The 26,230-nt window shown below is 37.4% G+C and overlaps 1 protein-coding gene across 2 annotated transcripts in view; it reads left to right on the top strand.

Annotated features, from left to right (window-relative positions):
• HS2ST1 (heparan sulfate 2-O-sulfotransferase 1) overlaps nucleotides 1-26,230 on the top strand; it is a 171,574-nt gene that overhangs the window by 122,794 nt on the left and 22,550 nt on the right. For both annotated transcript variants that reach the window (XM_045897276.3, XM_045897277.3), the window contains exons 2-3: nucleotides 12,051-12,289; nucleotides 20,772-20,857. In XM_045897276.3, the coding sequence (XP_045753232.1) occupies nucleotides 12,051-12,289; nucleotides 20,772-20,857 (325 nt within the window). The remainder of the gene's footprint in view (nucleotides 1-12,050; nucleotides 12,290-20,771; nucleotides 20,858-26,230) is intronic.

Here is a 26,230-nt window from a genome sequence, read left to right as displayed (position 1 = left end):
ACATGCACCATTCAGTATTGTGCCTCCAAGCCCTTTTCCATCGTCACAGCATTTTCTATTCCCACTAGCAGTGCCTGAAGGTGCCAATTCCTCCACATCCTTATTGTTTGGTTGGTTGGTCTGGTTTGGTTTAATTATAGTCATCCTGGTAGGTGTGACTGGTTTTGATTTGTATTTCCCTAACAACTAATGATGTTGAGCATTTTTTTCTTACGTTTGTTGGTCATTTATGTATCATCTTTGGAGAAATATCTATTCAGATGCTTTGCCCATGTGAGTATCTTCTTCACAATCAGTATGTGTCCATATGAGTAAGTTTACATTTCCCCTTGAACATATAAGAGAAAGGAAATTTTAAACTGACGAGAAGGAAAAAAGAGCACTTAGGAGGTTAAAAGTTAAAATGAGAGTTTAGATACAAAGTTTACATATAAACATTCCTCTGAAGTTTTCACCGTCAGCTCATTTTTTGGATATGAATGAATACTTGTTGCTGTGGCATTGCAGTACTGTGTAGTGAAATATCCGGAAGAGGTAAACCCATGGGGACAACACGGACTGGTAGTTGCCAGGGGTCAGGGGAGAAGGCAGCGTGGAGCACTTGCTTGCTGGGTGTCGGATTTCCTTCAGGGTGAAGACGTGTTCGGAGCTAGATAGAAATGGCAGTTGCCCACATTGTGAATGTGCTAAATGCCACTGAATTGTTTACTTTAAGATGATTAATTTTATGAGAACTTCACTTTTAAAAATTACCAAAAATAAAGTACTCTCAAGATCTTATTAAATGGGCTCATTAATATTAAAACAAAAGCATTTATAAGACACTCAACAGTGTATAAAGTACTCATTTTTTTAGAATTTTTTTTTGTTCATTTGAGACAGAGAGATAGAGCAGGAGCAGTGGGGAGAGGCAGAGGAAGAGGGAGAAGCAGACTCCCCGCTGAGCAGGGAGCCCGACGTGAGGCTCGATCCCAGGACCTGGAGATCACAACCTGATCCGAAGGCAGACGCGCAACTGACTGAGCCACCCAGGCGCCCTAGCACTCATTTATTTTTAATTTAACAAATACTTACGGAGTGCCTTTACATGCAGTGACTTCTCCTAGGCCTTGCAATACAGGTTTTACATATACATTATTCTTGTGCATTAATCCTTAACATTAATGAAAATACATTATAAAAATCAAATTTTCTTTCCAAACTTCATCTCACTGATGAACTACCACTAAAAATATATTGGTTAATGCTCTTGAGATGATTAGGTAAGAATAAGAAAGTAGCTGTTAAATATCACATCAATCCAGTGACCACCAATATAATTCTTTTTGTTGTTAGGTTACTAAGTTAAAGACATATGAGTTATATTTTACTTAATATACTTGCTAAGCTGGATTGTAGTTTTTTACAGTTATTACACAAATTAAAAAATGTGAAATTCTCCTAAGTTATAACCTTCTTTTATTATCAATCTAAGAAATACACTAATCACCTATATAAAATAATAATATTGGTAGTAGCTAACATGGAGTTCTCACTATGTATTTTAAATTTATATGCATCATCTGTTATATGCATGCTCTGTGGTAAGTTTTTATATGCATTCTCATGTTTTCAAGAGGCACCATTATTATTACCATCTAGATGAGGAAACTGAGTGTCAAAGAAGTGATCCCCATTTGTTAAATACTGATGTTAAATACTGATGTCAGGATACTGTTCCCATGTGCTCCACATTTAACTGGTTGTCTGAGATTGATTGATTGATTGGTTTGTTTGTTTTTTTAAAGATTTTATTTATTTATTTGACAGAGAGAGACACAGCGAGAGAGGGAACACAAGCAGGGGGAGTGGAGAGGGAGAAGCAGGCTTCCCGCTGAGCAGGGAGCCTGATGTAGGGCTCGATCCCAGGGTCCTGGGATCGTGACCTGAGCCTAAGGCAGATGCTTAACAACTGAGCCACCCAGGCACCCCTGGTTGTCTGAGATTTAGTCTGTTTCTATATTAGTATAGAGTTGAACCGCACAGTTAAATACAGAATGATAATATTATAGATGTACTTTTTTTTAGGTACTTATTTTTTAAATATAAAATATTATAATTAAAAATCATAGGTAAACCAACTTTAAGACTTCATTCTTTATGCATCTCCATCACTCGAAATGAATAATTTGATAGAAAATGGGGACTCAAGCATATCTATTCCTATTTTCAATTTCCATCAGTGAACAGAAAGAAAGAATATTTAAAATTATAGTCAGAGGAATGAAAAGAAAAACTAGTGAGGAAAGGGAACAGAGCCTAGGAACCCTAAGGGACATGATCAAGTGGACCAACATAAACTGTTAATCTTAACTGCAGATCCTTTGTATGTAATAAGTGGCTTTTTTCTTGCTGCTTTCGAGATTCTCACTTTGGCCTTGGCTTTTAACAGTTTGATTTAATTTGTCACTGTGGATTTCTTTGAGTTTATCCTTCTTGTAGTTCATTGAGCTTGAATGTGTGGATTCATGTCTTATAACAAGTTTTGGAGGTTTTCAACCTTTTTTTCTGCACATAGTCCTGTATATGTTTTGTTAGATTTACAACTGGGTATTTTGTGTGTGATTATAGATAATACTGTAATTTTCATTTTTGTGTCTATGTGTTTATTTTTAGTATAGAAATACAGTTGTATTTTGTATTTTTTTAATTTACTTTTTTTGAGGGGGAGGGGGGAGCAGAGGGAAAGGGAGAGAGAATCTTAAGCAGGCTCCACACCCAGCATGGAGTCTGACGCAGGGCTTGATCTCATGACCCTGAGATCATGACCTGAGCCGAAATGAAGAGTTGGACATTTAACCTGAGTCACCCAGGTACCCCTGGATTTTGTATTTTTATTTTATATCCTGGAACTTTGCTGAACTGACTTATTCTAGGATTCTTTTGTTTTGTTTTTGTAGATTCCTTGTGATTTTCTTTGTAGAAAATTATATCATCTTCAAACAGGGTTGCTTTAATGTACTAGCTAGAACTTCCAACACCATGTTAAATAAGAGTAGTGAAACTGCAGTAGCCTTGTTCCTGATCTTAGAAGGAAAGCATTCAATTTCAGTTTTTCACTATTAACTATAATGGTAGGTGTAGGATTTTTGTAGAGGAACTTTTTCTATTCCTATTTTTCTGAGAGTTTTTATCATGAACAGAAGTTCACTTTTGCCAGATCCCTGGGTATTTCATTTTCAGAAGTTTCAAAACTATGAATTCAATTTCCTTAATGGTTTTAAAGCAGTTCAAATTATAAATTTCATATTGAACGAGTTCTCAGTTTGTTTTTCAAGGAAGTTGTCCATTTTATCAGGCTGCCAAATTTATGCGTGTAAAGCTATAGTATTCTTCTATCCTTTTGATGTCTGCAGAATCTCTAGTGATGTCTTGTTTGCTCCTAATATTAATAATTTATCTTTATTTTTATCAGTCTTGCTAAAATTTTATCAATTTAATTGTTTTCTTTTTTTCCAGAGAACCAGTTATTTGTTTTATTCATTCTCCCCCATATTGTTCTGTTTTCAGTTTCATTGGTTTTTGTTCTTTATTATTCCATTCCTTCTTGCTTTGAGTTTATCTTGCTCTTTTTCTGGTTTTTGAGGTAGGAGCTTATGATTGGTTGGAGACTATTCTTTTTTGATGTATGCATGTAGTGTTGTAAATTTCCCTCTCAGTCCTGCATTAGCTGTATCCCACAAATTTTCTTTTAATTCACTTCAATGTCTTTTTAAAATTTCCCATGATACTTTTATTTTTTGTTTGTTCTCTCTGGTTTTGTTGTTTCTGTTTTCTTCTTTCTGCATTCCTGTAGGTTTTATATTTTTTTTAGAATTGTGATTTATCTAGTGTTTTTGAGTTTAAAGTCTTCATATAGCTTTTTTCATGGTTGCTTTATTTTTATATTTATATAAATATCACTTGTCACAGTCTACTGGTGTCATAATTTTACCAATTCAAGTGAAGTATAGATACCTTACCGCCTTTTACATCCCTGTACTATCTGTCATTTACAATATAATTGTCTTAAATACTTCCTCTGTATATATTTAGAACCACATCACACAATGTTTAGATAACTTTCTTTAGCTAACTTTTAAGGTAGATCTACTGGTGGTAAATTCGCTTAGTTTTCTTTCAGATGAAACTATCTCATTTATCTTTTTCATTCCTGAAGATTATTTTCTCTGGGTATAGGATCTTTTTGTTTCAGCACTTGAGAAACATTGTGCCACTTCATGCTGTTATTCTACTATTCCAGTTTTCTCCTATAGTTAAGGCTTCATGTGCTCTGGCTACTTACAAGATTTTTTTCTTTGTCTTTATTTTTCAGAAGTTTAATTATGATGTGTCCTATTATGGGATATCTTTGGTTTATCTTGTTTGGAGTTTGCCCAATATTTTGAACCTTTATGTTTAGGTCTCTTGTCAGAATGTCATGTTTTCAGCTGTGAATTCTTTCAGTACTATTATAACCCTGCCTTCTTTCTCCTCTCATTTCAAGACTCTGTGACAGAGGGGTGCCTGGGTGGCTCAGTTGGTTAAGTATCCAACTCTTGGTTTCTGCTCAGGTCGTAATCTCAGGGTTGTAAGATCGTGACCTGCGTTGGGCTCCATGCTCAGCATGGAGTCTGCTTGGGATTCTCTCTCTCCATCTGCCCCTTACCCCCGCTTGTGTGCTCTCTCTCTCTCAAATACATAGATCTTTTGTTATATCCCACAGTTCCCTCAGGCTCTGTTATTGTTGTTTGCAACATATTTTCTCACTGTTACTGCTATTGGGTAATTTCTTTTGTTCTGTCTTCCAGTTTATGAAACTTTTCTCCTTTCTTACCTACCATTCTGCTGTTGAGCCTATTCAGTTTTTTATTTTGATTATTTTAATTTTGAGTTCTGGACATTTCCATTTAAGTCCTTTTTATATACTTTTTTATTACTGAGCCTATTTGCTGAGGCTTTCTGTTTATTCATTTGTTTCAAGCTTGTTCATAATTGTTCATGAAAGCATTTTTATCATGACCACTTTAAATCTTTAATAATTCTAACATCTCTGTCTTCTGAATGTTGTTGTTTCTTGATTGTCTCTGTTCATTGGGTTTGAGATCTTCCTGGTTCTTGATATGTTGAGTAGTATTTGATTGAAACTTGGACATTTTTGTATTCTGATGTGACTCTGGATAGTATATAAATCTGTTTCAGTTGACTTTTTCTGACGCTGCTCTGGCAAGGGGAGGGGTGCTCCTTTTTTACTTCCAAGTGGAACTGGAAGTCCAGGTTCTCTATCAGCCGCTGTCAATGGCTGGTGGACTCGTTCTTACTGCTGGGCAGAGGTCGGAGTGGCTTTAGCATACTGGAGGACGGTGCAAGTCCTGACTCTCCACCTGTCTCCTCTAACCCTGCCAAGAAGGGGAGAGGTAGGGGCCCCACATCACTGCCCTGTGGAAGTAGGTGTGTTTGCATGGTCTCCCTGACACTGTAGAGGTGGCTTGATACCTGCTGCCTGGGATGAAAGTCCTGGCTCCCTGCTTGGTCTTCTTTGACACCACCCTATCAGGGACATTGAGTACCTCATTACAACCTTGTGAGGGTAGAAGTCTGGGCTGCCTACTTGTCCTGTGAGGGTGGAGAGGAGACCAGTTTTTTCTGTAGGGTTTGACTAGAGCTGTCCTTGTCTAAGAGTTTTCAGTCTTGCTTTGCTGTCACTCCCTTGGTCCTTTGGCTAGAGAATAGGCTATTGTTTGGGTTCTTCCTGTGTGTGCCCATTTCTGGGCTGCCAGCCACTACTGCTCCAGAGCTGGGATATGTGACGGGAACTTGCCACTTTGTCGTTCCTGAGTCCCAAGAACCCTAGCTAGTTGGCCGGCTGCCTTCTCTCCTACCTTCTAGTCTTGTGCTTGTCTTATAACATCCAGGGTTTTTCGTTGTCCATAGTGGAAAGAATAGCAAAACATTGGTCTACTCCATCTCCCTTGAAGTGAAAGGTGCTATCAGCTCTTTTTTTTTTTTTTTTTTTGTACAGGATGATCCACTTAGACATAACTTTTAATGATAGCTCAGGCACCCTTTGTTGACTGCCTGGAAACCACACAAGAAAGCACTGGCCAGTGTTCAGTGTCCAGCCTTCAGCCTTTCATGTAGAAATTTATTTTGCCAGTCCCCATGGTGGTTGAGTTCAAGAAGACTGATACAGGCTGAAAATATTCTTAAGAAAATGATGTATACAACGAGACAGCCATATTTAATTTATAGTGATTGCCAAGTACTATGTCCGTGAGGATCAGGTGGTGGTGTTTTTTGTTTGTTTGTTTAATGATTTTATTTATTTGACAGATAGAGGCACAGCGAGAGAGGGAAACACAAGCAGCGGGGAGTAGGAGAGGGAGAAGCAGGCTTCCCGCCGAGCAGGGAGCCCATGCGGGGCTCGATCCCAGGACACTGGGATCACAACCTGAGCCGAAAGCAGACGCTTAACTGAGCCACCCAGGCGCCCCATGGTGGTTTGGTTAGATAGTACATTCACAGCAAGTGGTGCTGAAGAAAGAATCAGTTAAATAGCTTCATAATAACTTTCTTTTGGTGCAACTTTGTCCCTTCCTACTTTACATAGTGTATACATATTTGGGGAATAAATTATACTTCATAACAGGGTTGGGGATTTACACAGTTCAGGGTTAATCCCTAGACAATGCTGAGGATCCACTTTAATTCGGATATTTGATGGCAGCAAGCTGTTAGAGCCCAGTTTATCTAGCTGTGCAACAGGCATACTTGCATTGCCCAGACAGGTCAAGTTTTGTGCCAGGGCATCCTTACCCATAGACATTTCTCAGGTGGACACTGCTGCTTTCCTCAGTGATTTCTCTTTGCCTACAGTCCTTACTAATGAGTAACCTATTTTTATAATTATCTATACTCTGCCTTAAGGCAATTTACTGTTAGGTTAGTTGTCCTTGGAGCTTTTTTTTTTTTTTTAAGTAGTTAATCTGGGGTCACAGAGCCCCCTCCTTGAAATGCCCAAGTCAGTCTTTCTGGAGAAAGGGTCCATAGTTTTTATCATACTCTTATGACCCAAAAAGTCATGATGCCACTAATACTTTTGCTCTGCCCTGTCATGCATATATGGTTTAAATCTCTTATGAACCATCTCAGCTTATTATCTCCTGAAGTATTAATAGTGTCTTGCCCATTTCTGTGTTTTTCTTATAATTGTAAATACTAAAATCTGGTAATTTTTTTCTTAGTATTCCTTACCTTTTATTTATTACGTATTTACTTGTATTCTTTTTTTTTTAAAGATTTAATTTTATTTATTTATTTGACAGAGACACAGCGAGAGCAGGAACACAAGCAGGGGGAGTGGGAGAGGGGGAAGCAGGCTTCCCACCGAGCAGGGAGCCCGATGCGGGGTTCGATCCCCTGAGCCAAAGGCAGACGCTTAATGACTGAGCCACCCAGGCACCCCATGTATTCTAACTATATATTTTTTACTTTAACATGCAGAAGTTTCAGTATTTGAAAACAAGGCAATGTATTGCTCTTTCCTTCTGTTATTTCTTTTCTCCCTTAAGTCCTAATCTGTTATCCACAATACAGAGATATACTACACATTTTGGACATTTGTGAAGTATTTATTTTCTGCTGAGACCATTTTAAAATTGAGCTGTGGCAGGGGGAGAGGGTTATATATGCATGGGTCCTTTAATTTATATAAAACACAAAACTTACTTCTCTTATTTCTCTATAAATGTATAAGTTAAATTATTTAGTACATTGAACATTTAATAACATGTTCAAGGAGAAAAGGTGTTCCCCAAAACAATAATCTTAATGTTAAAAAAAATTGTCATTAAAAGATGTGTTGTGATTTAAAAAAAAAAACTTCACTTCTGTTTTCTTTTGTTTTTCTGTAGTCTGATACATCTTTGTGACTTTAATGCTGTGCAGGATCTGGTTTGGTGTATTTAGTGCAATGTTTTATATTTAGCTTGATCATTACATTCTGGCCCTAAATAAGGCCTTTAATGCCCTGCCAATGCAGAAATAGGTAATTACTGCTGTTATGAATGGTCTTTTAAAAGACTTGAGTTTGTTGATAATTTGCCACAAGGAAAGGTTTCACTGAGCTGAGATATATGCCACCCTGTGCAGGAGCCTAGAAGAACTAGAATCGCCGTGGAGTTCAGTGTCTGTCTTCAGTGTTGTGCACGTTCGTGCCACTGGTGCCTGGCTTGCCTGTAATTTCATGACTCTCGGATCGCACCCCATGTTGTTTGTAGGCTACCCGTTTTGTGGTGGTTCTGAAATAGCTTGCGTAGCAGATTCTTTATAATTCATTACTCAAACATGAAGAAAAGCATTACTTCAGAAAGCATCGTAAGTATTTTAAGTTCCTGCCTACATTCTCTAAGTGCACTACAAATGTGCTGTAACTAATAAAGCTTCCCCATTGATTTAAGAGATCTCGGAAGAAGCTGTACTAACTAGATGTAGAGCATCTTTGATAAAAAAGAATTGGAACTGTCAAATACCTGGTAAGTAAAGAATATGGCTATATTGCAAACACCCTTACTGATTTCACATTTGTCACAGGTGGAAAGAGATAGTATTTTACCCTCAGCAGTTATTACTATTATTCAACTAAGCGAGACTTGATTTTTTTAAAAAGATTTATTTATTTATTTTAGAGAAAAGAGAAAGCATGAACAGGGGGAGGGAGAGAGAGAATCTCAAGCAGACTCCCCGCTGAGCATGGAGCCCAACTCGGGGCTCCACCTCAGGACCCTGAGATCATGACCTGAACCGAAATCAAGGGTCGGACACTTAACTGACTGAGCCACCCAGGCGCCCCGAGACTTGATGTAATAAACAAATATTCCTAACAAAAATGCTCTTGACATTCCACTGTTTTTATCTTTTTATGTAGTTTTAGGCATGACACTATGTTAATAATTATCCTGTTTGTTAAAGCAAAGTAAAAACACTTGAAAAATAGAAAATGCATATAAATATGTTACTGAATGAGGAAAGTATTGACTCCCATATTTGCACTGTTGCATAGAAGTCTTTTTAAATTGTTTTAATATATACTGAATATAATTTAATACCATGATGAACCAAGAACTGTGATTAATTTTTACAACATGTGACATGGTCTGGCTAGAGTTTTATCACTACAAAAAAATTTTAAGAATCCACAGACTAAATGATCACTTCTTTTTAAAAATATTTTTAAGGGGCTCCTGGGTGGCTCAGTTGGTTAAATGTCTGCCTTCGACTCAGGTCCTGATCCCAGGGTCCTGGGATCGAGCCCCACATGGGGCATCCTGCTCAGCGAAGAGTCTGCCTCTCCCTCTTCCTCTCCCTGCTGCTCCCCCTGCTTGTTTGTTCTCTCTCTGTCAAATAAGTAAATAAAATCTTTAAAAAAAAATTTTTTTTAATTTAGTAGCTGATTTTCCCAATTTGTTGGGCATATAAAATTTTATTAAGTAGATAATTATAAATACTATTAATGTTGCAGATTTTCTTTAGTCATTAAGTATTCTATAGGTAAAAGGGGTACCCGTATATGAAATAACACATGAAGTCTTCTTTTCCAAGTACTTGATTTCAGAAAAACCAGTTAAAGTCAAGTCAGCATTGTTGCTCGTAGGTGAATCTTTTAAAGGCAGTTTGTTGCACGTCTGGGCTGCTAGAGGAGACCTCTCACGCTTCTGTCAGCCCTTGAATGACAGCGGAACTGTTTTATTTCCCTCTGTGGAAAGAGGATGGTGTATGTACCTAACAATATTGTAATAGTTTTGGATCTGATGACAGTTTGAGGTTGTTTGGGAGATAAGAGTCCTTAAAAATTATTGAATATAATAATGTATGTAGGTTCTCAACCTGAGATAGCTTCCAGATCTTATGTAGATGCTTGTAACCTCATATATTACCTTGATTTATAGGTCCATTTGGAAAGCACTGTCCATTTGAAAAGTATTATGCTTTCTATCATGTAGCATGTGATTCTTAAGTCTGCCCTGCTTCCTTTCTCTTTCTTCTTAGCCTCCTTCTATAGATTATCTCTACTTGCTACTTAAATTTTGGTATTTCCTGAGATTCTGTCCCAGAGTCTCTTTCCCATGCTACATATTCTAGATTATCTAGGCAGTTGCATTCATTTCCATGGTTTTCCCAGATATCTTCTACTTGAATGTTTATTCTCAACTCTTGACCTATGTGCCCAATTATCTACATAACATCTCCTGGATATCCCAGGCAACCCAACAGTGTGTTCAACATTAAGCTCATTTCCTTCTCTGCACATTCTCGTCCAACTCTCCCAAGGGGAAGAAAAAAAAAAGGAAACATATATGCATATACATATAGATAAATATATGCACTACTCCTCCTGTTTTGGAAAGCCCACAGGCCTGGAACTTTTATTCTAGTCTTGTGAATGTGAACCCTCAGCTCAGAGTGTATTTTTATAATGTGGTGACCATATATCTTCTGAACCAAAATATAAGATTCATGGTTTGACAATATTTAAAGCCTGCGCTTGTTACTGTAATTATACCTCATTGCTTTTTCATGTCATTGTATTAAGTCATGGTTTATGGTAGACAGATACTAATAACACATACAATATTTAAAAATTGCTATTATGAGACTTGTGGTATGTGGGACATATGCATGCATTGTGTGTGTGATTCTACCTAGTTAGGGAGATCAGATAATACTTCCCCTTTGAGCAGTGATGACATTTCATGTGGAGGTTGAGGAATTCACCAGGCAGCATTAGGGTACAGGAGAAATGGAAGAGTGTGAGAGAGCTGCACAAAGATCTGGTGGTAGGAGGGTGCACGGTATGTGTCTCTGTGCAAGGTAATTGTAATCGTGTTAGAGGTTTTTATCCCCTCATTTCTCTCTTCCCCCTCTCTTGCTTCCTTATTCTAAAAAACATTCAAAGCTAAAGCTTATATTAAATAAAAAATAATAGTAATAGGATGCAAAATGCTAACTGCTTTTCAAACTGCATGGTAGTGATTTGAGTTAGATGAACCACAGAATTTAAGGAGTAAACATAGCCAGGACTGGTACACCTGGGTGGCTCAGCCAGTTAAGCGTCTGCCTTCAGCTCAGGTCATGACCCTGTGGTCCTTAGATCGAGTCCCACATAGGGCTCCTTGCTCAGCAGGGAGCCTGCTTCTCCCTCTTCCTGCAACTCCCCCTGCTTGTATGCGTGCTCTCTCTCTCTCTCTCTGACAGATAAATGAAATCTTAAAAAACAAAACAAAACACAGCCAAGACTTGCAACACCAAAAAGAAAAAGGATTTGTAATGGTATAGTTTCTACTCTTGTTACTTAAAATCACTCCAGCATTTATAAATAACCATTGCCCTGCTACCTTTTGATAAACGAGGGAGTAATTAAATCCTAAGTATAAATTTCAGAATCTTTGCTTAAATTCTAAATGACTTATTTTCTAAATGTACTTTTTACCGTGAAGTTTAGTATTCCATGCAATCTGTCTTTGTGTGTTTGAGAGTTAATTCAGGCTGTAGAAATTCTATTAGAATGTAGTGTGGGACGCCTTGGGTGGCTCAGTTGGTTAAGTGTCTGCCTTTGGCTCAGGTCATGATCCCAGGGTCCTGGGATTGAGCCCTGCGTCGGGCTCTCTGGTCCTTGGGGAGTCTGCTTCTCCCTCTCCCTTTGCCTCTCGCTCCCCCTGCTCGTGCTTGCTCTCTCTCTCTCTGTCAAATAAATAATAAAATAAAATATTTTTAAAAAAATCTAAAAAAAAAAGAACGTAGCGTGACTTTTGAACTACATCGGTCTCCGGTCTGTGGTATTCTAAACTTGATGACTGTTTATTATGTTGTTCTGTATATGCACGTGTATTATATTTCAAAGAGTAATTCTGAATGTTCGGTCTTCAAAACATTTCAAGTGCTCTTACTCATTTCTTGAATAGGAAAATTATGTTCGAGGAATTGGAAATTATTTTCATTGTCTTTAAAATGAACTCATAACTTTTTCTTTGCAGAAAGGGCTATTGCAAGACATGAAGTTCGAGAAATTGAGCAGCGACATACAATGGATGGTCCTCGGCAAGAGGCAGCGCTGGATGAGGAAGAGGACATGGTGATCATTTATAACAGAGTCCCCAAAACTGCAAGCACCTCCTTTACCAATATTGCCTATGACCTGTGTGCAAAGAATAAATACCATGTTCTTCACATCAACACTACCAAAAATAATCCAGTGATGTCACTACAAGACCAGGTAAACACGTAGGGGATAAGTAAATGTTTTCTGACACTTTCTCATTCATATTTTGTATCTCAAGAGGAAAAAGCATTTTAAGGGGTATGTGTACTGACCCTAATGAATTGTAAGTCTCTTGGGGGACAGGACCAAACAAACTTTTTTTTTTAAGATTTTATTTATTTGAGAGAGAGAGAGAGAGCGTGCATGAGTTGGGGACGGGGGACGCAGAGGGAGAGGGAGAAGCAGGCTCCCTGCTGAGCAGAGAGCCAGCCGTGGGACTTGATCCCAGGATCCTGGGATCATGACCTGAGCCGAAGCAGATGCTTAATTGACTGAGTCATCCAGGTGCCCCCCCCCCCAACAAACTTCTCTATAATTTTGCATTTTTCACAGTATTTGGTATATTTCCTTGCATATTATATGTATTTAAATATTTTACAAATTAATGAACTTATTAAAAGCTTGAATTTTTGAAGAGAAAATGATGCTCTTTAGTATGGTATCCTTTTAAAAATATGAAATATTTTTAGCAAGATACCTTGCAACAAAAATCATTCTGTTGTCTCATTTTATGATAAAGAAATCTTTATTTAATGAATACCTGTGTTCTGTATCGCTCAGTTTTGTGACTAGCCTCCTAAACTTCATCTTATCTTTACTAGTAATTTATATAATATTAGCTATAAACTCCTGGAGAACGGGAATTGTGGCTTATATTTTTAACATAACCTTGCCTTTAAATTGTCAAGAAACTTTAGATAAACAAATGGATAGATATGAAATAGTCTTAAGAAAAGTAGAGGAAATTATCTCATGAAATAAAATCATATATCTCTTTAGCAATAGTAGCACACATTTTCTCCACACCTGGCGTTCTCACTATAATTATAAATAAATAGAATTCTCTGTAAATATTGAAGGGAATGGGAATTGGGGCCTATGAGGAGAAAAGATAATATTTGAAAATACTATGTAGAATTAAATATCATGTTAAGGTAGCCTAGGTTTTGTGATAGTCATACAGTTAAGAATGTATTTATCTGTTTGAAAACAGCTGAACTTGTTTATTACAGAACTGACTCTTATCCTACTCTTAAGCAAACTTATAATCCTTATCCTGCAGCAAGAGAGTAACACTGATACATAAGGTTAAGGTTTGCTTTCTTAGCTGTTTGTAAAGGCTAATAGTATATGGTATATCATCTGCCCATATAATCCTTGGCTCTCTGCAGTATCCTCAATTACTCTTTTTCATAAAACCAAAAATCTACATCCAGCAGCCAAACTAAATAACTCTTCTGTAAATGAGAAGAAACATGAGCTTATTTAGCTAAGTGGGTCATAAAAACTATTCATTATGTAATATTGTATATCTCAAGGGGCAAGTATCCTAAATAATCCATTTTTACATAGTGTGTGGTAGATGTTAAATTTCTTTGCTTGATTGCTTTTCAAAATACATCTTGGTTTAAAAGGAACATCTCTTAATATTCACATAGTAATTTTAGATTTATTCAGTAGTATTTTTTTCAGAAAATATAAAGTTACCTTGCTTATTTTGTGTCCAGCATTACAAAGTTGTGTGGCAGCTATAAGATGTCTGACAGTGATATTTGCCATTTTTTTTTTCATGAAATAAGAGTCTCTGGAAGCTCTCCACATATGACATTTACAAGCATCATGTAGTGATACATTTTCCCAGTTGCATTTGGATGAGATAAAACTTCTGTTTTTCTTTCAATAGCTTGTTAGTTATATATAGGGAAAAAAAAAACCCATTAGAAGAGAAGCATAAACGCTATCTTAAAAGCAGTTGGATTACATAATGAGCAGCACTTACAACATATTTGTGTGGGACAGAGTAGAGAAATAGTCTCTAGCTCCAGCTCTTTCCTGGATGTATTTTGTACATACTGTACTAGGCACTGTGCTAAACTGTTCACATGCTTAATTATTCTCAGATTTTAGAGGCAAAGTCCAAATATTTTGAGTCAGGTATGAAACTGTTGAGTGGATAATAGCTATCTCTGCATATTCTGCCATCCTTAGGAATAGTTGTGAACTCTGCTCTCATGTTTTCATTTATTTATTGAGTATGTAATATATACAGAGACGGTGCTACATTCTTTTTTTTTTTTTTTTAATATTTTATTTATTAGAGAGAGCACGAGAGGGGGTCAGAGGGAGAAGCAGACTTCCTGCTGAGCAGGGAGCCCGATGCGGGACTCGATCCCAGGACCCTGGGATCATGACCTGAGCCGAAGGCAGATGCTTAACCAGTGGAGCCACCCAGGCGTCCCTGGTGCTACATTCTTAAAGAAATAAAAAGCAAGGCCACATCTTTCAAGAAGCTTACTTGTAATTTACTTGGAACATAAAGCATAGATGTAGGAACTATGAAGATTATTTAAAGAAAACATCATTTTATGGTATTCTTACCAAATTATTTAATCCAAAATGTTTCTCACCAGAATGTTTAATCCAGACCTAATCTTGAACAAACAGGCAAATCCATCTTGTTAGAGCATTCTCCAGAATAATTGTCCTGAACTCCTGTAAAGTATCAGCATCATGACAACCAAACAAGGTGAGGTGAGGAGACTAAGAGTTATGAAAACCAAATGTAATGTGCGATTTGTAATTGGATCCTTGATCGAAAATGTCTGCTACTTGTTTTCAAATGGTTCAGAAAAAAGCGTGTGTGTGCATATGGAGAGAACAAAGAGAGAAGCAAAAAATGGCAAAATGTGAAGTTAGTGAATCTTAGTGAATGGGTATACAGATGTTCACCATATTATTCTTTCAACTTTTCTGCAGTTCAGAGATCTTTCACAATTCAGAAATTGGAATAAAATAAGAGGAAAAGTTAGAACAAGGAAATGAAAAGATAAGCATTTGAGAGTATGAGGCATGGGAAGAGTAAGCAATGAGAAGGAGACAGACTCAGTCATGGGAGGTATATCTGTGAGGTGTGCTTTACTCAGTGAATAGGCAGGGATTGTCAGGAGACAGGTGATTAGTTAGCTCCTGTAGTTAGAAAATGAAGTTTACTCTGCTATCATGAAAATGTCTGTTGTAGAGAACATCTTGTCTTTAAAGTAACTGTCAGATAGTTGTTAAGTGGCAGGGTCTTTTAGGATCTTTCTTAATTCTTTTCTGCTCTTCATCTGTTTAGGTTTGTGATCATATTTAACCCCTTTCTAAGCACTGGAAGTATTCCAGAATTTGCATTCTCTGTTACATTACATTACATTACAACATAGTAATTTTTTTCTTTTAATTCACTGTTAGGGCACCTTCTGGTCTTTTGCATTAGAGCCCATGATTTGATGTTAGTTGCAGATACTGATATTTCAGAGCATCACTTTAGATGAGTGCTTCCTAACTGGTAATGTGTGTATCAATCATCAGTTAAAGTACAGATTCTGATTCGGAAGGACTAAGATGGAACCTGATGCCAAAACTGATTCTTCTGGTCCTTGAACCACAGTTTGAGTAGCAAAGATCTAGAACCTAGTTCTCAATGGGTTATGAGAAGATGCATATTATAGTCTTCCTAGGATGATGAAGTACTTGTCTTTAAATTCATATTCCAACCTCCCCATCAAAATCCATATTCCTTACCTTGGCCACCAGGCCCTTTTAAATCTAGCCCTTGTCCATTACTCCATCCTCTTGTTTACTAGCCACATTGGCCTGTTGGTTCATTGAATGTACCAAGCCTTTCCCATTTCAAGGCCTCTGCACTTAACATTATGTCTTGGAATACACTTCTCCTGGTTTCTCACTATTGTCTTCATGTTATCCTTTTAACATCCTCTCAGGAAAACCTTACTTGTCTATCCTATATATTAAATACTTCTTCCAAGTTACTGTGCACCATCATTCTTTCTGTATCTTTCCTGTTACTGATTTATTTGTTTCCTATTGGTCTTTTCCTCCGTATAAGCTCCTAAAAGGCAGGAACCTTGTTCATCATATTATTCACCACTGTATTCCTTGTGTTTAGAATGGTGTCTGAGACATAGTACATATGCTCCATAAATTTTTTGTTGAATGAATGAATGAATGAGAGAACAAATGAATGGAATTAGGTTCTGAAAGTAGTTCTTAAATGAGCACAATGCCAGTGATGATAATTACTGGCAGAATGAGCCCCTCTGATTGATGGTAATATGTTCTCCCCTTACCTCAAGTGATTTGGGACACACCCACCCTTCTGCAAAAAGGACTGAACAATACAGTTCTGGACTTGGGTGAAATATGTTCTGTTGCTGCTGAACCTTTCTTGTATTTTATCCAATTGTTATTCACTTTTCCTTTTTGTGTAGAAAACTTCCTCTCTAGTCTCATAAAACTACCCAGAGCTGTACAGTGGATGTTTATTTTAAGTATAGGCATGAGTAGGAGTTTGGTATATAGTAATTACCCAAGTTAATAGTAGTATTCATTCACTAGATAGTAATTACAAAGCTGGAATTTGGCCAGGATTGTCAGGATGACATTCCTACTTATAGATAGTGAAAGCAAGTTCTTTCAGATAATTAATGTTGAGACGAATCTTATTAGAAATGTACGTCTAGGTACACTGTTATGGTGCTTTCTTAGCTTTTTTCTGTCGCACTGGTTCAGGTCTGAGTCTACTAACAGATAAATCACAGCACCAATCCCTACATCGCTTGTATTTTCCCTAAAGGTCTCCTTTGATGACTTGCTAGCCTGACTCTGCTTGAGTTATAAAATCTGACAGAAATCACAGTTTCGGATCTGCTCCAGGCTAGCTATAAAAACATCTCTTTTCATGTAGTATATCTAACAACTACTTCTGAAAAGTCCTTGATAGCCTATTTCAATCAGAGTATGGAAATACTCTTTGAATAAGTTCACTACAGTGACTTTATTTCTTCTCCCCGAGCCACTGTGTTCAGTGTCTTCTGTCTCCTTAAATCCATTTGCCACTATTATGCTTTGCTCCTTTCACCTACCACTTTCCCTTTCACTAGTGCCAAATGTAGTCGGTGAGAGTCCATACAGTGAATGGCGTGCAAGTGTGCTCACCTAATCTCCACTTCCACTCACTCCTCTCTATTCCAGAGCCTTATCTCGAGGTCTTGAGCAGGATGCCCCACTGCAGTGGAAAACCCGAAGATAAGCCGGAAGACTAGGCGAGTGGTGCAGGAGAGGTGAGAGGGCAGAAAATCGGAGAGCAGGAATTAGAGTAGGGCTGACTGATGAAAGGGCGAGAATGGGGATGGAGGGAGGAGAGGCAGGGAGAACTCTGCAGGGGGCACTCTGAGGGAATCAGCTAACATGGCTAAAAGGAGAAATGGCTAAATTCAGACTTTGAAAAGGAAACTTTTTATTTGTTTGTTTATTTTAGGGGGGTGGGGCATGAGGGGGGAGGGGAAACAGACTGCCCGCTGAGCGTTGCGCCAGACCCTGGGCTCATCTCATGACCCTGAGATTGTGATCTGAGCTGAAATCAAGAGTCAGCTGCTTAACAACCCAGCTAAGCAACCCAGGAACCCCAAAAAGGAAACCTTTTAAAAAGGTTGCTCTTCAAAGGGGGTCAAAGGATGGTTATAGAATTTCAGCAGTATGTAAATGACACTTTTTTTTTTTTTAAAGATTTTATTTATTTATTCGACAGAGAGAATGAGAGAGTACAAGCAGGGAGGAGTAGTAGAGGGAGAGAGAGGAGCAGGCTTCCAGCTGAGTAGGGAGCCCGACGCAGGGCTCGATCCCAAGACCCTGAGATCATGACCTGAGCCGAAGGCAGACACTTAACCATCTGAGCCACCCAGGCACCCCTGTAAATGACACTTCTAAATGCTCCCTCCGCCTGTTCTCCAAATTAGTCTGAACCACTACTTGAACCTATTGACATCATTTGTTTGCTTAGCACTTTTTTCTTTTTTGTAAAGGGAAGGTCAGTCTCAGCTCAGCATCTTTTGATTATTGCAAATTGTAAATCAGCCACAGCTTTATTAATGAGACTTTAACACATTGCCTTAAATGTTGATGAGATGAAAGAAAAAAACAAATGCACATATATGCATATGTGCCTTCAGTATTCTCGTAGTTGGAGATTAGAGAAAGATTCTGTGTGTTTTGAGAGACTTTAACAGTAATAGGGTAGAGAATTTAAAAGCAATAATAACCCATGTGAGTTTACCTCGTAATGAATTTAGAAAATAAAATGCGAAGTCCTATATAGACATTTAAACCAGGTCTCTCAGTTTTGACTAGCAGTGTTCAGCAACCCCCAAGGTTACCCAAAATAGTAAAAAGGCAAGAATAAGTCAGCGGTCATTGTTGCAAAAATGGTTGTCCAATACAAGGGTAGTGAACAGGGTGGATTGGACGTGGAGGTTATAATGAATGTGATGAGGAAAACAGTTTTGAGAGCTGTATCTACAGAGCTTTTAGATCTTGTGATAAGTTTCGAATGACTAGATCTGAGGGGTTTCCTCTGCAGCGGATAGATAAAACCTAAAATTCTCAGTGCCCCAGTTTGTTGATCAAAATCATGATACAAATGCTACTCACCTTTCTTTTCACATCCTTCTGGGTTTTTTTCCACTTTGCTTCAACTGAACAATAATAAATTAAGGAAATTAGCTTGTGGTATAGAAGGATGAGTGGACTAAAATCCAAGGTATGTGGTTCTTGAGCTTCCTTTTAATCTATAAAATAAGAGTACAGGATATCCTAAATCCCTTCCACCTCTAAAATGCTGATTCTGTAAACAAGAGAGCTTGAGGTTGGTGACAGCAGTGGAAGATTTCATGCCTTGTTCTGTTCTCCCCCATCACTCAACTCTTCCCTGAGTCCCAACTGGAAACAACCCTTTTTCTCATTTCATTTGTTTTTAAACTGTGTTTCTAGGAATGCTTTAGTTCCAGTATGCTTTAGGCATCACTGTGTGTGGGTAGAAGGAGACGGAGTAGGCAGGGTTCATTCTGCTCCTGTCCTCACTTCGGTTTTATATATTGTGGCTTACAAGGCAATCTTTAAAAATCTGTTCTACTTCAGTACACTTTTTTTTTTTTTTCCTTATCATGAAAGCAGTGAATATGAGAGTGTATCTTTGCTAAGAGCTTTTATAGACCTCAGGGACTCCTTTGCAAAGCACTACAATAACAAGCTTCATGTAAATAAAACCAAGCAGTAGCTCCTGGGCTTACCTATGCTGAAGCCTTGCTTCTCAGCGTGGTCCACTGATCTGCCATCCTATGGAGACTTGTTAGAAGTGCAGAATCTTGGGCCCCACTCCAGACCTACCGAATCAAATCTCATTTTGACCAGAGTCCCAGGTGATTGAGTTTGAGAAGCCCTGTAGCAGTCCAGACATTATCCAGCTTCCTGGGCTCTACACCTGATGGTGAAGAACACATGTTGCATGAAGTGTGACCTTAGGAGGGTTCAGTTTAATCCTGACTGTCTTGAGGGAAGGTGGGAGAAAGAAGGATCCTTGAAGTTTATGTTTATAGCTAACTCTTATTTTCACCTGAGTCTTTTACCACAGTGTACTCTAAGTTGGTACTATCGATCCTCTCTAACATGTGGCTTCTAGAACACCATTTTCCCAGATTTCAATCTGCCGTCTCCTCTCATTTTTCTCCCACACCATCACATCCACATTAAATCTGGGCTTCTGGAAAATAGAGCTGAGTTGCTAAATATGCCTTAAGTACCCTTAAACCACCACCTCCCATTCCTGTTCTCTTTTCCTTCTATTTCCCATCATTTTTGGCTGAAATAATGGAATTGATTTTCACAGAACCAAAGGCTTATATGAAATAATTTATCAGTAAGTGGCAGTTTATAAGGACTTTCCATATTCAACATGTGAACTTTTTTTTAAGGATTCAGTTTTTGGGTTATTTAATTTTAATTTTCTGTTTCTTTTTCATTTGTCTTTTGATACTGATTTTGATTTTGATATTTTCATTCTATTTGGAACCTTCCTTAAAGAACAGACCTCTCTAATTTTATTAATCTTTTTTTATCAATGAACTTAACAATATCTGCTCTTTGTTCTTTAAAGCCCTCTGATAATCATCTTTTCTTTAATTATTTTGGTTTAAGGATTACTTTTTGTTTTATTTGTTGAGCCGCTAATAAGTATGAGTTTTTATGAATAACATGTCTCTGGGAGTAAAAAATAGACTTGGGCGTGTGTTGGTACCCACCCTCCCCTCACTCATGTGAATTACTCACTGTGCAGCATTGTAAATGATTGCACTGTGTGGGTTTTTCTTTCAGGGTTCTCTCTCACTCTTTTCTGAGTGTGGTGATAATGGCTCTCTCTGTGATGAATTGGTAATTACAGATCACACTGTGCTCTCCTTAGTTGAAACCTGTGTTTCAAGCTCTGTAATTGTCAAACTTGTGTGATTTGTTTTAAATGTCTAAATGGAAAGTATTTTACTATCATCAGATTTCATTTTCCTTTATATTGAACTTCAGTAATGAGTGTGTTCTCCTGTTTTAGGTACGCTTTGTAAAGAATATAACCTCCTGGAAAGAGATGAAACCAGGGTTTTATCATGGACATGTTTCTTATTTGGATTTTGCAAAGTAAGTTGTACCAAAATGACACACTAAAGAATGCTTTGTACTTTAGCAACCTAAAAAGAAACACATTTATTAAGTTGTTATGATTTTGATTCAAAAAAAAAATGTACTGGCTTGCCTTTGCCACTTTTTAGAGATGTAATTTAAATACACCTTCTAATGTTTTACTGCCCTCTAGTGTTCATAAGTTGATTACTGTCACATTAATTTTAGAAATTTTAGAAATTCAAAGCAGACTAAATGCAGGTAGTTATTTATCCTTATTCTGTTTATGCATCTGTATAAGCAAGTGACACTATTTTAGGAGAGTGCCATGTTTTAACTGAGAGGCCAATCAGATTCTGACTTACCATATCACTGACTGAGGACCGAGAAAGCAAAGAACCCCATCACCTAGTTATTGGTTACCCATGCCTCTGCTTTTCAGCCAAGAGACAGTGAAGTGTACACTTTCTTTTGGGCTACCTTGTTTTCGCTTTAAAGTTGTGATATGTTCAAAAGAGACTTTTTAAAAAATAGTGATTTTTCTTTATAGTGATTTGCCTGAAACTGGAGATAAATAACTCCGATTTTCCATATTTTGGGGGGCGTGGATTCTATCATAATTCTCTCAAGAAAAGTTCATAGAACTACAGGCCTACGCATGGTATCCACGCACTGTGTGGCTCCCCCTAGAGTCTGTGCCACACTGAAGTACTATTCAGACAACTGGGCAAAAGGAATATTCTAAACATAGGTTATTTTGTGAATCCATTTGAATGTTTTTTGTAGCACATAGAGTAGCATTATGGTAAAACCTCAAATCCAAATCTTTTCCCCAATAACTGTACTAACTTCAAAGACATATTTAAAATGTATTTTTAAAATGATTTACGCTCAGACATGTTCCCTCAGTCATTTCGTTAGCAGTCATGACTTCAAAGTAATATACGCTCATGTATTTGTCAACTCTAGAGAGCATTCTGTGTCAAATTTGAAAATTAAATTGATATCCCAGTCATTTTAACCTCCTAAATTTGAAATGAAAAAGAATTGAATGAATTATTACTGATTTAGATACTAACCCTTAACTTTTTGAAGAGCTTGTAATTAAAGGGGAATCTCCCAGATATTACATACATGAAACAATATATGTTTATTTCTAGTTCCACAGTACTCAAGATGTTTCAGTAAAATGGCAGCTTTAAAGTTTGATGTACATTTTTCTGTAAATAATTCATACTGCAATATTGAAAACATTTTATAGGCAGCTTTAAAATAAACTAATTATTTTTTCCTTACAGAGGCACTGAACCAATTTCATAAACTCCATTCATATGCATATTTTCCCTCAGGGCTGCATTATCCTTCAGTTGAATGTTTGTTACCCTTTCACCTAAATGATTTATTTTTTCCACACACAGCTTGGTTTCTAATACTTGAGGTTTCCGTTATTAAAATAATATATTGAGTGCTTTTGCTTTTGGCAAAAGTCTTGTACTTGAAGCTCTGGTGTTTGCTGGGGTTCTTGCAGTTGGAAAAGTATAAGGTTTCTTGAAAAGATTAATCTCATTTATTAAATACTAACATGAACATTTAAGGTTTGAATATTTCCATAATGGGTCTCATGTTACTGGAAGTGAAAAATATTGTGAAAATTTTCAGTAGACTTTTACAAGATTTAAAACAAACGCCTGAAAGAAATCACCTAGAGAGAATGTATTTTGAGGTATATAGTCAAGAACTATTGTAGATGTGACTAGTATCTTTTAAAATAAATTTTAGTTTGACAGGCATACTGACCGTGAAGGAGTAAGGAAGAGGAAACAAAAATCACCTCACCAATTTTTAGAATACTTTTATTCTTCAAAACATATTCTTGACTGCCATGGTACTTTGTGGAATCCATTAAAATACTTGCCTTCAGGAGAAAATAGTCGGATTTGGTGAAAGAAATGTTTAATCACTTAAGACAATCACCTCTTGTCTTTCTCAGAACAATTGAGGTGAATCAGTAAAGAGCAGATGCGTCAGGACAAGAAATTTTCAGTTGCCTTAAAAGAGTCCCTAAACAGCATATAAACTCAGTATATCCCAGGAAACCCAGGAAGCAAGATAAAGAAAATTAAAAAAAAGTGATTTCTGGTTTAGACTGATCACTAAGAAGCACACATTTTATTTGTAAGCCTATATATATGTGTTCAAGCCATGTTCAAGCCAAATAAAGCCAAGCTTTATTTTTCTGGTTTTATTCAGAACTTTAGCATAATAACAAAAACATCTCCTTGTTCCAAGTTTGTATTCCTGTCCTGTCTTGGTCCTTTTTATTTTAGTCTCATTCTCGTTTTTGTTTGTTTGTTTGTTTTAGCACATTTCCTAGTTCCTTTTTCCATTTCTCTCTTTAGTGTTCAATTTTTGTTTTCATTTCAGTTGGTGGACAGCACAATTTTTAAAATAATATAGATATCATTAATGTCATAAATTTAAAACTTTTCACTAAAAGAAATTGTATAGGTTGGACATTTTCAAAATGTCCTAGAGTGCAGGCAATATAAAGTTGAATAAATAAGTTGTAGTTCTTGTCCTCAGTGAGTTCACTGAAACCCCATTTTTTTCTGTAGTTATCAGTTCATTATGTTTCATTATAAACAGTGAAAATATTACAGATCATCCTCCCTTTTAAATTCATACTCCTTTACCAGCAGCATCTATTACCTCCACTTTGATTTTCTTCAAATTTTACAAAATAAAAACATTAGAACACCTCTTTCATTTATTTCAGTGACATTTCCCTTTACAGTGAATAATATTGAGCTGAAAGAATACTGTGTGAATGCTGGTTTCGATCAGAGTCTGCTGAGATTTTCTGTGATCTAGCTATCTGTGGGTGACATGTCAGCATCTGTCTTAGATATTTGGAAATTATTTTTGATACAGCAGTCTTATTCAGGTGCATGTCAGGTGTATATCTTTGTGGTTGTCCCCAGAAATGAGTATGGGTCTTTGTCGCTGTCATTCTGGGTTCTCCATATCACCTCTTGTCTTTCTCAGAACAATTGAGGTGAATCAGTAAAGAGCAGATGTGTCAGGACAAGAAACACATAACTGAATGCTTCAGTAGGTCTGAAATATCCTAGAGAGTAATAAAGCGACAATATTTTAGGCCTAATGTAGTTTGTTAGTCTATAGATTTATGTGAGATTGTCCTTTTTATCTTGTACTTCTCTGCTGAACCAGTTGAAGTTTGCACCATTTTCTCTCGCTTTCAGCAAGTATGTCACAACATTATAGAAACATTTCTTAAGTTATTGTAATCATTACAGGCGATATGCAAGAGTTGCCTTTTTATTGACCTTTTAACACCAGCTCTTTCTACAGCACTGATCCTCTAGACTGCTTAGGAGCAGTCTCCAAAAACCAGACGGGTCTGCAGTTAAATCCTCCCCGTTCCTTACTGGCTCTGCCGTTTCAGCCACATCACTTCTGATCTGCGTTTTCCTCATTTGTGAAGTGAAGATAATTAAAGTAACTACTTCCTGGTGGTTGTGAGGATTAAATATGATAATGTATGTGAAGCAGTAGGTTCCATGTCTCACACAAAGCAGTGTTATGTTCTTTTATAATTCTGTCTTCTCTCAGTTACCACGTTGTCTTACTGGTGTTTTTCTTCTCTCTGTCTGAATCCATGCTGGCCCTTCTTATTCCCAACTCTTAATAAGGTATTGCTCAAGACTCTGTCTTTGCCTCCATTATTCCCTTTGGGGAAGTTTGCCCATTTTTCTTTATCACGACATCGAAGCCACAGGGCACCTGGGTGGCTCAGTCAGTTAAGCGTCTGCCTTTGGCTCAGGTCATGATCCTGGGGTCCTGCGATCCAGCCTGCATCGGGCTCCCTGCTCAGCGGGGAGCCTGCTTCTCCCTCTCCCTGTGCTGCTCCCCCTGCTTGTGCTCCCTCTTTCTCTCTCTCTCTGTCAAATAAATAAATAAATTCTTAAAAAAAAAAAAAAAAAAAAGACATCAAAGCCAGAAACTAGAGTCATCTTGGACCCCTGTCTTTACCACGTACATTTAATCGGTCACCAAGTCTTTTGGATTTGACTTCTTTCTCTTAGTATAAGGCTTTTGACATTCATTCAATGTATGTATCGATCAGTAGTTAGTTCTTGGATGACTAGTATTCCATTGTGTGGATACACCATAGTCTTCATCCATCCACCAGTTTGTGGATACTTGGATTGTTTCCAGCTTTTGGTGATTATGATTAAAGCTACTAAAACATTTGCACATAGATTTTATGTGGACATACCTCTTCATTTCTCTTGGGCAAATAGAAGCGGGATTGCTGGATTGTATAGTAACTCTGTAAGACACTGCAAAACTTTTTTCGTGGGAACCTGCCACATGGGGAGGGATTTGAAAGTTTCTATGAAACTTTAGGGCTAAGAGAGTCCAGAATAAATATATATAAGATATCAGTGTCCCCAGTGAGACTGCTGCTTCCCTAAAGAGGTTAAATCTAGTATGAAGCAGAAATCACAAAGCATCGTGCTTCCCAAAGGCTAGTCAGCCCTCTTGCAGCTTCATCATGTTCCATGTAGGCTTTGTCCAACTAGACGACAAGGTTACTTTCAGATGTTCTGAGTATGCACTTGTTCTTTTAACCATTCTCGACATTTATTCATTTATCCAAACTATATAGAGTGTAGTTGTAAAGACATGTGCCCAGTTCATGTTCCTTTCTTTGTCTTACCACATATGTTGATGGGGCAAGAATAAGGTTTCTAAAATATCTTCTTACCAATCTGCTGCTCAGATTATATTTTTTGCCTTTTGATCTTTATAGAACATCGCAGATTCCTACTAAGTATGATGGGGCAATGACTCCAATCTTAAAATTGTGGGATTCCCTGGGAACCCCCTTACCATCTCCATTATTAGCCAGTGACCACCCTAAGTCATTCTCTCGGGAATTACCTCCTTCCCCATCATCTCCCACCACTGCTATTTAACCTCTTGATCATGTTCTAATAGGTCAATAATAGTTTGTATTTTTGGGATGAAGATGGATTGTCTTTTTTTCATCTGAGCCCTTCTGAGGAACAGCTCAGATGCCCGGCTAGGTTTAAAGGTGGAGTTCATGACCGTAGAACACATTTCCCCCCTGTACAAAACTACCTGGTTGGCTAAAGAATTAAACCTACAAACCTAAAAGGATGCTTGTTTCCTAACCGGCTGAGCTGAATGGCTCAGGTGCTATTTTTATCATGCCTGTTTTCTGTTAGAATCTCTTGCCTCCATGTCTATGTAACCATAACTAACATATAAATAATAGTCTTATCCATCTTCAGAATGAGTTACATGTTAGCTTGTTAAAATCATACTTCATACATATAAATG

This window comes from Mirounga angustirostris, unplaced genomic scaffold (assembly GCF_029215605.1).
Source record: "Mirounga angustirostris isolate CCGP_5_RB_7025 unplaced genomic scaffold, mMirAng1.0.hap1 SCAF_4, whole genome shotgun sequence".
Lineage (NCBI taxonomy): Eukaryota > Metazoa > Chordata > Mammalia > Carnivora > Phocidae > Mirounga > Mirounga angustirostris.
The sequence above is the reverse complement of the archived record's forward strand: the minus strand, read 5'-3'. Positions and strand labels throughout refer to the sequence as shown.